General features: G+C 37.9%; 1 protein-coding gene across 2 annotated transcripts in view; it reads left to right on the forward strand.

Moving 5' to 3' along the window:
• Positions 1-15879, forward strand: part of astn2 (astrotactin 2) — a 339835-nt gene that overhangs the window by 172211 nt on the left and 151745 nt on the right. For both annotated transcript variants that reach the window (XM_028462826.1, XM_028462827.1), the window contains exons 5-6: positions 8707-8814; positions 14115-14261. In XM_028462826.1, the coding sequence (XP_028318627.1) occupies positions 8707-8814; positions 14115-14261 (255 nt within the window). The remainder of the gene's footprint in view (positions 1-8706; positions 8815-14114; positions 14262-15879) is intronic.

The raw sequence follows: 15879 nt of genomic DNA on the forward strand, positions 1-15879 counted from the left end.
AAGACTAAACCTAATCGTAAACCTAACCCTAACCTTAAGAATTGTTGCAATATAGGGTCATAACCCAACGCTAACCCCAAACCTAACCCTAAGACGCTACGTACGTGTACTTCGGTAAACGTGCCAATAGCACCGTCGAATGCCCGTACGGTAACCATACAAATAGACACTTTCTAAAAAAATATCGCGATATAATATACATCTGTGTATGTCTAGCGTACTCAATCTTTTACGATCTATTGTCAATGCACTACGTACTCATTTTAAAGTCAAACTAAGTATGAGTAGTTCGTTAGTATGCGATTTTGAACACAGCCAAGGAGTGCTCACTTGACAAAAGCTGGGATGCCAATACTTTAAAATGGAGGATACCATTATGGGAAGTGAAAGGGGTCCTCGTTTTGCTATCTATCTTTATTAGTATATTTATTTTTGAGGTCTTGGTAAATGGTTTATTTAACATGTTTGACTTAATTATATACATTGATAGAATGTGTAGGAGGAGCTGAGCGGCATGTTTTCTGTTGATGTTGCCTTGTGGGGAACGACCTGCTACTGCTTCTTTTTTCATCTTTCATAATCACTCATAGTCCCAAAGTAGAGGTTTAACACCAGCTAAACTCTACAATAGATTCTCATTTGCACAAACATCAGCCGAACCAAAGATATGTTTTTGTCTACAGTTTTATAAAAACCAAAAAAATGGATTTCATTAACCCTCTTGGATTTATTTTATTTATTTACATTTTATTGAAGCAGCGTCATTTTTTGAGGGACTGATAGAGAAGTTCAAGTTTCATCTAAATTAGACTAATATTTGTAAGTTGTATTTGTTGAAAATCTTATTCTGTTGCTAAATATGTCATGGTAACCAGTGCGTGATGCTCTCTCCTACTAAGTATTAAATTATCAGATTCACCTTTTGTGCTTTCTCATAACTAGTCATTATACTAATTATCCTTATTACAGGAAATATTAAGAAACAGCACTTTGACATCTCCCCTGTTGACTTGGTTCAAATCTGCCTTTCTCGCTTTTACTGTGTTCGTATAATTACGTTTTACTTACTTTTAATTGCCAAAAAATATGCCAAACTTTTTTTGTTGTCTAAGATTACACAATAGACTTCAAAACAGTGAAGTGGATGGTAAATGTTGTGTGGCTCTTGTATAGGGATATCCTGATCAGGTTTTTATACCCCCGAGTCCTTTGAGTTTTGAGAATTAGCCGATACCGAGTCCCGATCCGATACTTCTATAATACAATAAAAAGATAAAGAAGAGCAAAAAAACAGATCCAGGATGTCCCTTATTTATTTTATTCATCTTATTTTAACATTCAACCCTAAACGGGTTGATCAATCAAGCAATACTTAGCGCAAGATTAAATAATATTAAACAAAAATGTCTAACAAATAAGAAAATAAAAGTGCCACAGTGCTGTAAATTAAGGCCAGTAATGTGCTTTTAGGAACTTCACTCTTAACGTTTACTCTCCTCATTTAGTTTCACAGATTGAAATGTATGTTTTTCTTGATGAAAAGTATGACAACTTCATTTTGCTGGCATTGCAGGTGCAGAGCATGTAAAGTATTAGCTGCTTACTAAAAATAGTGTGTGAGGTCTGCAGATAGAGGTTGATTTAGAACACAGCTGCATGTCCCGCTGTAGGCACTTGATATAGGAAATACTGCAGTAGATTGACTTAGGACGGTCTATTCTCACACACAAACATACATGTGCAAGAGCAGACAAACACGCCCTCAAACATCTGTGCGCAGTGAACACACACACTAGCATCAGGCGAGTTACCAGAGAGGCTAACGATACAGTTCGTCTTTTCCAAACAGAACAAATATTGTAGGGGTTTACCTGCTGTTGAACTGCTTTATTCACAAACGTCTGAGAACTTGGGTCTAACTCTCCACCTCCACTCTGCATCCAACTTGTTCTGCCGACCAAACAACAGACAGGGCTCCTCCTTTTGACACAAGTTCTTCTGTGTCGTCATGTTCTACTAGTTCTGCAGTTTCAGAGCTTTCTGATCCATTTGCACCGTAACCAGAGCGCGACTGTTTACCTTCGCAGTGCAACACTGAAAAGGTTCCAGTCTGACGCGGCGTTTGGAACGTTGTGTAATCAATACACCGGTACGGTGTTACTGTATATTAAAAAATGTATATCATAACGAAAATACATAGCGGTATTTGGTATGAACCGGTATACCAACCATCCCTATAATGATAATAAATATACATCTATATCCGACTCCTGATTGGGAGATAACGTCCGATTTCGATCAAGTCTGAAACCATGTGATCGGGCCCGATTTCCGATCACGTGATCAGATCGGGACATCCTTACTTTTGTACTTGGACTTCAAAGAACAGAAATGGTGACGTTGTGCATTCAAATTAAGTTTAAAGGTGATTAAACCAAGTGTAGGTAAAACAAGTTCATAGAAACACATCAGTGGATTGACCAAACCCGCGCAAATTCCTACAAAAAAAACCAAACGAATAGACAAAATAGAAAAGTAAATCCGAATAGAAGGTCTTCCTAAAAGTTTTCAACACACTTTTATTGAATACCCTTCATTGTAAATGCATCATGACTACTGTCAATTAAAATATTGTCTTTCACCTACTGCTGTTGACTTTTACCACACCACCTGGATGACTGAATGAGTTGCCAGTATAATCAGAGACTCCCACACAAGTGCACTGGTGGCAGACAACTCAAAATTGAGATTTTACCCAGCTTGAGATAAGCACTTATCTAAAGTGCCATTATGTGTGAGAAGCTCAGAGATATTTTTCACACTATTAGATGGTTTTATCCACTCATTTTGAAAGACGGGAGGTAAAAGACATTATAAGATGCAGGCACTGAAGGGGGAAACACTTAAACTACAATGAAAAGGAGTAATTAAGTTGGTGATAATAGCCTTACATTTACCTTTAACTGATGTATTATTAGAATGGATTTATATTGTATAACCCAGGGCTGGGTTTAATGAGCCAAAATTCATTACTTGATTTTTTTTTTTTTTTTTTTTTTTTTTTCTCAAAATGACGATACACATTATAAATTTTTAGTTATTTTATTTCAACAAAGTTTTACCAAAAAGATGAATTTGGGTCAGAGTCTGTGGTTTAAAAGATTACGTGGCCCCTTTAAGAGCAACAGGTGAGACAACCAAATGTCCCCTATGTGCCTCAGCCACTCACACAGAGAAAGTTCATCAAACTGTCATCTATAGCTGCATTTACATTACCCTTGTAAATGCGCAAAATCTGAATAGCGCAATAAAAACTGGTAATGGATCACCTGACTTTTGAAAAAAATAACAAAAAACCCCACAAACATCGCTAAAAAGTTTCTACGCTTTCATGGGGAGGAATTTCTGACATTTTGATATTGAAATGTGTTGCAAAAGCGCTACGGAATCACATTTTCCACAAATACAGTCAGTCACATGACGTGAGGTACCTGGTCATGAGAAATGATTGCGTGGTACATGTAAACAGAAGAGGAGACCGGGGCATTTCTAAGCATTATACTTAAAAATTATTACTGCCACATTAGACGTGAAACAACAAAGGAATACAGAGTTTTATAAGGAGGTTTGAAATTCATATTTTAACACATACGTTTTAAACTAGAATAAGAGCACTCGGAGTGCAAGCCTCCACCCAGCACCAAATAGCGATCAGTGATCCTGATCATGGTACCATGATTCACTCTTCCCATATTACGATGAAATGCCCAATGCGGATCCGATCTAGAAGAAATTCTGTGGGTTAATGGAGGAACTATCCCCATAAATAACGATACAGTAGGTTGAAATGTATGAACACCCCTATTTAAAAAAATAAAAATAAATCTGGCTCTCATCTGAAAGAAATAATCAAGGAACCCGACATAACTGAGTCTTATTGTTATGTATTTAAAATGTAAAGCTTCAGTTTAGCCTTGGTTTACATTTCTATAAATGGACCTTCAGAGACGCCGTCCCCTTGTTACATGTGACGTCGTGTGTGTGTGTGAACCAGTGTGAAAGAGCAAACTAAAGACAACGATCAGCACCAGTCCACCTCCCGTGTCTGATTACTTGTTATGAGGACATAAACTGGCGACGAGGTGTGTGTTTTTGCTGAAGTTTGCTGTTTTCGGAAGAAAATTCCCGTCCAAGAAGCAACTTTTGCGCGAGTGTACAGAACCTGGAAGTGAGTAGCGTAGCAACAGAGACGCTACAAACACAGCACAGAGGACAGCACAGCTGCGGGTGGAGAGGGTGGATTCTCCGCGGTGGACAGCAAACAATTATATGGTGGAAGGAGCTTCACTTGGTGCTAGCATAAACACAATATACAGGACCTGGTGGAGTTTATCGTTACGTATTTGTTCCTAACGATGACATTAACATTTTCAGTATTGCCTAAAATAGAAATCTCACCCAGCCCTGGTGTAACAAAATAGTAACCAAATCACTTCCAACTGATTTACACTTGTCTGACATCCTCTCATTCTGATAGAAAATAATAATGAGCCTAACACTTTATTTGGCAATTTGTGACATTAATTAGAAGCGAGAAATGCCAGTATTTTTTTGTTGTAAGTGTGTGTTTAAAAAGACTTTATAACCTAGTTCAGGTTTATTTATTGATTTACACTTGCTCCGTTCTCCCCCTCCTCTTCACGCCATCCAAGTCTCACTCCTCTCACACAATGCTTGAATTCAGAGCCAATTTTACACAATTCTACCTTGTATTCCTCCATAAAACTCATGTCAGACTCTGAATCGAAGCCCTGCTTACCTCACGACTCGTGTAAGTGCACTAACCTTAAAGACAGCCTGCAGCTATCCACGCAGACTTCTCCTACTACAGTCTTAATAGAACTTTAAATCATGTCTAGCATGGTAATGGAGTTGGAAAATTTTCATGAGCTGTGACAAAATGTTTATGAGGGAAGTAAAAGATGGCTTTTCACCTTGCACTGCTCAGCGTTTGTACAAAATTACGACTTGTGTTCAGTGAACAAGAAGAAAAAAAAAGTATGTTGCTTTCACACTGGCATAAACTACCTTTAATAAGATCTAAGGGGTTTTTAATGAAAAAGGAGCTCATTTTAAGACGATAATGCAAACCGACAGGCTTTCTTGTATATGCAATACTGCTTTATAATCTATATATTCTTGGCCTGTATTCAAGAATAGTTTTTGCTTCTGAGACGGTGGAACACACAAGCCTTTGAATATTTTTTTGTGGTTGTGTTCATGTTCCCACGCAATAATGGAAACATGCCTTAAATGTGTTCCTTTCATGCCAAACATTAAAAGGTACCTGGTGTGAACTTACGAGAGCTTCAGTCAGGAAACGTTCAAAATATGTCCTTGTCAATCAGCCGCAGATACAAAATAAGTGCTCCTTAGGAAGACAATGTCAGCTCCATGTTGCATCCTTTATGAGCTAGCAGTGACACGCGATCAACCCGTCTGTGGACGCCATATTTTTGCCTTGATTTATTGCAGCCTTTCAATTATTCTGCAATCACGTTCTGCTCTTAACAGCAGCAAGAACACCATCGCAGTTCTCATGGAGAACTGTTACTCCGTAATGTTTCCGCTGCGTAACTGCTCTGTGCGCTACTGTCCATCAATCCCCATCACCTACTGTATGTCTGTGTTGTGTTACTGTTAGTAGATCTTGCTACTTCACGCGATATAGCGAGTTGTAGTCAATACAAAGAGAACCACAAAGCCATACATTCATTCCTAAGAGAGGAGCAGAAGAAAATCGACTCACTCCTGCTCTGTAGATCTTCCACTTTTGTGGAGATTATTGTGATTCAACCATGGATAAGTGCAATATTTATATGTGAAATAGGATCCACTGCCGAACTGTCCATGGTGTACCCTTGCTTAGCGCATGAAGAAAGCTGGAGATAGGCACCAACAGATCCCTGTGGCTATGACAAGGAGCAAGAAAATGGATTGAAATACCGTACGATCCGCCTTGAACACGGAGTATTTTATTAAAAATAAACCAGATATTTTATTGTGTCTGTGCACTACTTCCTGTCACGCACCAGCTTATCTTTGCTGAATTTATGCGTTTTTGCTTCGGCGTCTGCCAGAAATAGGTCTGCGTATTTGTTACAAAGCAGTGACGGACCACCTACGCCGGCGGTGGAAATTCCAATCCACTTTATTTATATAGCACATTTTATAAACAAGTGTTTCCAAAGTGATGCACATAAGATCGACAGTATTAAATAAGATGCAATAAAAATGTGAGTCTTAAGACGAGACTTATAACACTCCACTGTGGGGGCCCTTCGGACGTGGAGGGGCAGAGTGTTCCACAGCTTAGGGTTGACAATGGAGAACGCTCTGTCCCCCACTGGTCTTACGGTTCGTCTTAGGAACCACAAGCTGGAACTGGCCCTCAGACCTTAGAGCGTGCGCTGGAGTGTATATTTGGATGAGGTCTGTGAGGTACTGAGGGGCCAGTCTGTTCAGAGCTTTAAAAACAAACAATAAAATCTTAAAATCGATTAAAAAATTAACAAGAAGCCAGTGCAAAAACAAGGATTGGTGAAATATGTTCATATTTTTTGATTCCTGTTAAAAGCCGTGCCGCAGAGTTCTGGACTAACTGCAAGCGATAAAGAGCATTGTGGCTGATTCCTGTATAGAGCGCATTGCAGTAGTCCAAGCGAGTACAGATAAAAGTGTGCATGTCTTGTTCAAAGTTTCTAAAAGTTCAAAAAGGTTTCACTTTGGTTAAAAGACGAAGGTGATAAAAACTAGATTCAACAATGGCCCCAATCTGTTTATTGAGTTTAAAATCACAGTCAAAAATGACTCCCAGGGCCAAACGCTACACTTTCAGTTCTTCCCTCATTCAGATTTAAAAAGTTGTGAGCCAACCAAGCCTTGACTTCACTTGAGCACTGAAGTAGGGGTGTCAGGGAGGTGTTTGCACAATTCCTGAGTGGCATGCAAATTAGGCAGTCATCTGCATCAAAGTAGTAGCAGATGTGGTGCTTTTTAGAGATTTGGCTACAGGGGTGACAATAATAATAATAATAATGCAAACAATACAGGTGCGAGGATTGAACCCTGGGGGACTCCACAATAGAGGGGAGCAAAAGACGAGGTGGACTCCCCCAGCCTTACTGAAAAAAGATCTTCCCGAAATTGACCCATTGACTAAAATGGAAACGTATCAGCTCTGTTACCGTGACGCAGCAGTTACGCATCCAGTGGAAAATCTACGTCACATTCGGTTAAAAAAATATTACGTTCGGCATAAGTACTAAAATTGTACTTTTAAGGATTTTTTATTTTTTTTAAATAATGTGCACATCTTTTGCTTATTGTTAATGCATTCAACTACAGTAAATTGAAGTTATAAACATCAATCCATCAGTTAGCGAGGCAGACCTTCACAATAGACCTAAATGCTTTTTGTTTCAGCTTTAGTTGCATAAATTAACAGGGGAATGTCAATGTCAATTGTTGCATTTGAGGTTTACATATAGAAAACTATCTTTCCGTTTCCTTCTGTGTACACTGATGGCTGGGAAACAAATGAGTAATTTTATCCTGCATGCATCGGTCGTGTGTTTTCACCTGCTGCGGTACAGAAATATTGTTTAGAATGAGAGATTTTCTGGTGTTTTAGATTTCCATTTAAACTTGATAACATCGTGTGTATTTGTATGTGTGTGTTAGTGAGAGAGACTGTTGATACTTATGGTATTTCATACTGTAAATGAAACAATAAGCTACAGATTTAATAAAGAAATTAAAAGAAAGTTGATATTAGGAAAAATAAAGACATCAATCAAATATAAAATAAAATACAGATTTTGTTTCATGCAATATAAGCATTCAATGAAGCTGATTTATTTTAAGGTGAGATGAGGTTTTGTTTTATCGATGTACTGACTGAAAATAATGACACAGTGATATCAAAATTACTTGATGTGACCTTTAAATGAACAACGTGCACTACTTATGTTTCATAATGGTAAAGGTCTTGCCTGACAGAAATATTTTTTTTAGTTTGTTTTTGCACATTTATGAATATGAAACACACAGAGACACACACACAACACACAGACACACACAATCAAGGCTGAAAGGATGATCATTTTGAATAAACGTCTTTGAATTTAATTTTTTTTTATATGCAAACATTATTTAAAGTCATTCAGACAGATAATGTGAGTGTAGCCTATTGCTATATGTTGCTGCTTCAGCGCTGCAAGTTTCCCAACTCTTCACTTTTCCACGTGTAATTGGCATTTCTTGGCAATTTCATGTTTTGCTGCTATTTTAGGACAACAAAGGGCCAGATCTTAAAATGTGCTGCTTTCTGATGTTGTGACGCATTGACGTACTTGAAAACACTTTCTGGATATCCTCCATTATACGGAAAAAAATGAGCCTCCTAAAACTTTTGTAACTGTCAACAAACCAAGTACAAAGGGAGAGCTTAAGGAGGAAAAAAGTAACTATTATCTTTCTTTTTTGTGTTCTCATATAAAAGTTATCCATTGATCTTTTTTTTCCCCTACAAGGCAGTAAATTCTCGCATGTTATTTTTGTAGTCTTTATGTGCAGAAAAGGAGTGCTTTTTGGATTATTTCTACAATGTTGTGCTTATATGTTTGTTTGTTGTTGTTTTTTCAGTCACTGGAGGTGTGTTTGGTCCTCAAGGAGAGTCTGGATCCGAGCCTGAAGACGATAACCAAATGAAGTTTTACACCGAGCAGCACAGAGGACGAAGGCGCAGTAAAGGTGAGAGGCTGAGGCTGGCGGCTCAAGAAGAATTGCATTGAGTGCCATTTTACAGGCTTTTCACAACTACATACACTCATGCTCACCGTATACTGCTGAGAATGCAGCAAAATATAACGTAAAAAAAAAAAAGGGGGGGGAATAGAATATAAAATGATGAGAAAAAAAAAATCTGTCTGAAACAAAGCTAATGATTTCCAACTTTGTCCTGGTTATGTAGTGCAGTCTGAAAAGTGGTTGAGTTATAGCAGAGGGTAATGAGGCTCGAATTTTCTGGACTTGTCAGCATAGCTGGAAGAAGGAAGGAGTCATGCACATTCCCGCTGGGGTTTAGAGACCTGCTCTGTAGCACAGCTCAATGACACTCACAGCAGATATATGAGCTGTTGGAAATGGAGGCCCTGTGATGAGCTAGGCTGAGTCAAATGACTAAAATAGTAAGCAATTTTTTTTTCTCCTTTTTTTTAGTGCTATGTGATAGTTAAGCCTCTATCTGGGTTAACTATAGCATCCTAGTTGTTAGTCGCGATTCTTTCATTTATTAAAGCATAATCAATGCAAAATTGAAAAAGGTGGAAAAAGGTTTAGTACACAACTACAGTATGTACCATGCAGCTTTCACCAATGTGCAGTGCACACAAACAGGTGGTCATAGCAAACGTTTCCGAAGTATTAATTTTTTTTGTTAAAGTGTATATTGACTAAATGAAATAGGAATAAAACTTCCTAGAAGTAGCTGGTCATGTAAAAATACAGTATGTGCTTAAACCCGAAAGCGTATGCTGTGTTTGGAGGATGATCTTTTTAGGAGCATTTTTTTATTTTCTACATACTTAAACATGCTGAATGACTCAAATATAGCATACTGTATGTATGCATATATATACATATATATATATATATAAATATATATATATGTATTTATTTATTTTTTCTAAATATTATTTGTACAAGAACAATGGCAAAAGCATGTATACATGTATTAAGAAAACTCGAAGGGTCATAACGGACATAAATTTCCTCTGAGATGCATATAAATTTGAAAGAGAAAAAAACAACAAATGACTCAAATAATAATAATAATAATAATAATGGTGATGATGATGATGATGATGATGATGATGATAATAAAAAGATATAATAAAAAACACAAACACTAGGGGGTTTTAATTCATCTCATTTTACAGCATGTGTAGATCCATGACACTTTAAAAAATAGCATGTTTATTATTGCTAACAAAATGTTCTAAGTCAGTGGCTCTCAATGTTTTTTCTGTTGCACCCTCATTCCAACAAATCCAGTAAAACATGTCACATTTTTTGGAAAAAATTGAATTATTCGTCTTCAAAACTCAAAATAAAACAAAAAAACATTAAGTGTGAAATCAAATATTTTAGAACTGTAATAATAAAGTTTCCTTAAGTGCTTTTTTTGATTGTTAGATAGGAAGGCCACCTTTTATTCTTGTTTTCTTATATTGAGCGAGGAGGTGAGTAAATGTAATTGGTGATGATTTCTATGAAACACAAAAAGGTTATCTGCTGTATATATGTACTATCTAATGAAGCTGTTTCCTTCTCCTATATGGAACAGCATAATTGTTTAATATATTTGGGTACATATATCATTTATATCCACTATTGGCCACCTCTAATACTAATCAAATATTGAGCAGTATTAACTGATATATTAACAAAGTTTAAAATAAAGACAGCTTCCTCTCTTTCTCATCCATTGTTTTTAATGAGCGATAGCAAAGCAAACAATCAATACAAATATGGAACCCTGTCTGGTTTTATAGCTCGCATGAAATATTATATTATAAATATATATATTTAGTAAAATAATTCCTATCTGGAAATAAATGCATAATTCCATTCATTTTGCACAAAAAGGTACATTTAAATCTATATTTCTCAAGTCAGTCTTTTGATTGTGGTTTTAAATTATTTGTATCTATAATAAATAGTGAAGGTCAGATACTTTACGCGTGTCTCCATTTGTACTGGCACTTAAATTTTACTATCTAAGCCTGCAGGCAAGAGTCATAAACCCTGTGGTGTTGATGTGTGTTAAAGTTACTGCCTGTGATAAAACACGGTGTGTCTTTGGAAGACGGAAGGTGTGAAATTTGTTTTTCTATGCGTACATTGGTAAACACCTTTTTATTTTCTGCTTTTTCCATTCACCTGTATTCTGGCAGTGGGTGTTGTTGCTTTGTGTGTGTGTATATTTGTGTGCGTGTATGTGTGTGCGTGCTCAATGGCAAGTGACAAGGTGTTGGGTTTGTCCCTTTAATATAAGTGCCACCGTGAGCATCAATGCTTTTGTCTACTCAGTAAGCTTTTATAGTAATTGAGGACCCCATCAGAAGCCTGGGTGCACCACCTTCCCGCACCCAGTGGGGATTAGCTGCTCTGCTGCCTTCGCTCGAGCCAGCCTTTGTTTTCGTCCCACAACACAATCGCAGTGGGAGAACATCAGCATGGCCTGATTGATTATCTTAACTTTAGTCTGCCTAGTTCTGACCTTGATGCTGTTTGTCTGAGTGCAAACTTCTATTGAAGTTTATAGACACTCAGGGTGCGTTCACACTAATGGACCCGGGAGCGTTTTGTTTGCACGGATAGTCCACCTCGTTTGGTGGTTTGAACACTCAAATGAAGTCTAGAGTGGATCAAACAGGCAAATCCTAGAGCGATTGTTTCTGTTGGTCTCGGAACATTTCCATAAAGCTGTTAAGTACGCTTTGAACCCAAGCCGTGCTCGGAGCAGACTAAAACAAGAAGTATCTGAAATGACAGAGCTCACCATGCTGATCCTTTAAACGCATGCGCGAGACGCGTCGACATCAAATTAGTTTGTGCATTCTAAACCGAGCAATATTTCCCAAATTATTGGAAATATATGCTTTGAGTGAAATCCAATTTTTTTTTTTTGGTTTTTAGTTTATTTTCTGTTTGTTTTTTGATTGTCATTGTTGTGTATTGTGTTTTGATCCGTATATATCGTCTTGCGGTTGTTGTTTTTTCCTTTTTTTAGAAATTAACAATTAAAAACACCACAGTTCCATATTTAAATATACTACTATTACTCTTAAAATATTTAACAAACGTCGTATGGTTTACATTCAAATATCACGTCCCAGGAGCTCAGCCGTAAAAATTGCGAGTGAAGGAAGTGACGTAGTCTACGCGCATGCGTTGAAAGGACCTGAAAGGATTGGGCACTGACACCAGCAGTCTGCGCAAAGCAAGTCAATAAAACCATCAAAAGCACGCCAACTTGTTGCCGCTCCATTGTTTAATGTTGTTGAAGAACAAACTGAGAAGGCTGACGTTTCCGCGCACTCTTAAGCACTCGCTTTGACCCATTGTTGAGAGCCTCTTCTTGGGGTTCTTCTTGTTTTTCTGCCTAGAGAAGTCTCTACTTCAGTAATGGCCCCCTCAAGTGGTTAGCTCATGCAACTGCACGAGAGGCTGTTCGGTGCGGATCACAAGTTGTGCTCTGAACGCAAACCGAGCCAAACCAAGGTGATGAAATTGTCAGCTGTCCTCCGCCCATTAGGACCGAATTCAGAACCAAACTGATGTGAAAGAATCCCCAGAGCTAAAGATGAGAAGTCTTTTGTTAGAGGCACATATGGTTTATTGTTCGTTTAGAATCAAACTTTACTACAAAATTGCTGCTTGTTGGTCTGTTGCATATTTCACAGTGTAGAGTTTTGGATAACAGTAGCGAAGGCATGGTGAAGTCCTTCCTTGTAAAGACCTTGAGTAGGTGGTATCAAGCTGTGCTGCAACCACACAGATGTCCATGTTGCTGACCTTTGCTTAGGTTGAGCGTAGGGAAAGTAGGGTTCGGTACGTGATCTACATCAGAAATCACTGAAAAGTTAGTTTCAGTTGGTTTGACCATTTGCATTTTAGATTAAATCAGATATAACGCAGTCTACGCACTGCTGAAAATAATCACACTGGATATCACTAAAGCCTGCTCTTCTTTTGGCTGCCACTCCTTCCAGTTTACCGCCCATCATCACTGGAACGAGGTTCAAAAAACTCTCAAACTGGAACGTTTCCTTTCATCCTTTTCACTATGGCAAAGGAAATACTCTGTAGCCAGTGTATTTGTTTTTGACGTCCTTGCCCATGGAATATTTTCACTTTTAACCCAAGTTTTACTTGTTGTATCCTATGAAAAAAGTTGCGTTTTGATTTTATTTTCTGTATTTGTTCAGTATTTTTCTTCTTTTAATGTGATATTTTATTATCTTTAGTATTTTTTTAGTATTGGAATGTGGGAATTGGTTCTCAGTGTTTTACCTTGTAAATAAAGTAAATTAAAAGTAATATAATAAATTCAATATATGCTGTATTTGACGAGTGAAGAGGAAAAGTTTGAATTGAGTTACTGAAGATTGGAATAGCTGTAAGGTATAACCTTCTCTTTCTAAGGTTAGAGCATAATATTCTACCCTCTTAAATTTACATGGCTCCAAATGAATAAATCATTTGGATAATTCTTGTTCGTGAATGTTTAGGCTAGCTGCAGACGTAAAAAAACAAATTGAATATTGAGTTTTTAAGCTACAGTTATCAAACTTGGCAGAGAGTGATTGAGTGCCTACTTGATCATTTTTTTACAAGTTTTCTTAGGAGTGATAATTGATGCACTGGGGGACATAATCTGTCTCTTTGAGTGAAGCTCATTTACCAAAGTCAGCAGTAGTTATACATATTTAACTGTAAAAAATGTAATTACTGAAGTGTTTCCTGCCTAGCGTTATCACTGTTTTTACCTCCCCACAACTCAGTTAGCCTTTGAACATGCCAACTTTTCCCTCGTGATAAATAACAGCAGACAGAGGTTAAGTGGCTAATTTCATTCCTTATATCCTAGCATGGAAATTGAAGGGCCGACAGTGCCAAAGGGCAACCAAAACAACCAATCCATAACCCTGTCAGTAGCAATAGGATCGTACATCACGCCAGCAAACGATTCCGTGCTGTTGTGCAGGGCTGTTGTTATTCTAAGTCATCTTTTTACTTGTTTGGACCGCACTTAAATCAGAGGTTAGATTCATAAATCAGGATTCTGATGAAACATTTTCAAGGACTGAGAAAAGCTCACAGCCAAGGATTCCAACACCGCATGGTCAACAGTGATCATTTTTGGCTTGTGTGTGTTGTGTGTTTTTACTGTTAATGACCTTTTTCTTTTTTTCTTTTTTTTTTTTAGAAAGAAAACATCCTTTTGTTAAAATGTGTCCCTGTACCTTTTCTATCTGTGCTTTCAGGCCACCCACACAGTCCTCTAAATAAGGTCACCCTGACACTGATTACCATCAGCACATGTGTCATTGCCATTGTCTATGCTACACAGGATTCCTGCCCCCTCACTGTCAAGGTTACTCTCCATGTGCCTGAACATTTTGTTGCGGATGGTAAGTATTTTTTTTTTTTTTTTTACTCTTCGGCTGTAGGTTTAGCAAAGAAATGTACTCAAATTGTCATGTTTAGGCTACATACTTTATGTTTGGCTGTAAACTGGAAAACGAATATGCCACCTAATGCTTTCATTTTGAATGTGAAAACTCTTAAAAGGCTCTGCCTATTTATACACAATATGTTGGGTTTTGCATTAGTTGTGAAAGAGCATTTAAGCTGCACATTCTAGAGCAGGAATGTCAAACTAATTTTAGTTCAGAGGCCAAATATGAACTATTCTGATCTTAAGTGGGCCATAGAATATAGGCATAGAAAACAAGTAATTTCAGCATTATTGTGCCCTAGTTTGCATTTCCACTTATACATATTATGTCAAGTATGTCAAGCTTCTATAATATCCAAGCAATAAGTGACAGAAGACATGATGTTAAACTGTCCTTTGTGCCAAAAGATGCTAGTCACATGAGGTTTACCATTTGAGAGTGACCTGTGTCTCAGATATGGGACGGATGTAATTAACACTAGACACTAGGGGTGTACCCATCCGATATTTGATATCAGATATTGGTCCAATATCAGCCAGAAAACAAATTTTGGATTTTATTGGACTGCATCTAAAATCTCCGATATACAGTACAGTAGTCCCTCGTTTATCGCAGGGGTTACGTTCTAAAAATAATCTGAGAAGTAGTCAGCTTTATTTTTTACAATGTTTTAAGGCTGTAAAACCCCTCCCCACACACTTTATACACTTTTCTCAAACAGGCATTGACATTGTGGCTTTTGTCAGGGAGAAAACTTGTAAACAAACAGCACTTCAGAGTGCGCAGGATCAAAAAATGTCCCCATTCGATTCATATGCGCGTTTGACGCAAAGCCCCGCCCACCAGCGACACATCCAACTCGGTGAGTTTCACTGCCTGCTGAAGTGAGGAGCTGCGCTCCTTTTTCTTCTCATAAACGTAAACCACCAGTGAAAAAAGCCGATGTGATTAGCTAATGCTATCCTAGCTCAGTGCTACAGAGAATTTTTACCTGCTACTACCAAATCCTTCCTAGTCCTGTCCCGGTAATAAAGGCCATGTCATACAGCTCCATGTGGTCACACACAGCTTCTACTCCATGGTTGAATGGGTGAACAGACCGGTGTCCGTGTTGACAGCCTGACGTCATTGTCAACAAATGACGCACGGATCGGGCCGTACCGCCGCACAGGAAAGATTTCGCATCCGGGCCACGTCTATTCATTGACTTTGTATGTAATCTGGATGTATGGACATTTTGTGACGCATCCGATGTGAACGCAGCAGCCAATCAGGACGTAGAACACAATGCGCTTTCATAAGCTGTATAAAAGTGCATGCAAAATTGCACTGTAAAACAGATCTGCAAAACACAGAGGCTGCGAAAGGTGAACCGCATTATAGCGAGGGACTACTGTATATTATATTTATTCAATTGTAGAATACTGTAGATATTAAGTTGAAGGTTAAAATGTATGTAACCAATTGGTAATAATAAATGAGTTGGTTTTAAATAAGTAATAAAAATATGTATGATTCGTGCTGATATCAGATCGGATTGATATCGGCATCGGCCAATCATCAAAGCTGT

This window comes from Gouania willdenowi, chromosome 12 (assembly GCF_900634775.1).
Source record: "Gouania willdenowi chromosome 12, fGouWil2.1, whole genome shotgun sequence".
Taxonomy (NCBI): Eukaryota; Metazoa; Chordata; class Actinopteri; order Blenniiformes; family Gobiesocidae; genus Gouania; species Gouania willdenowi.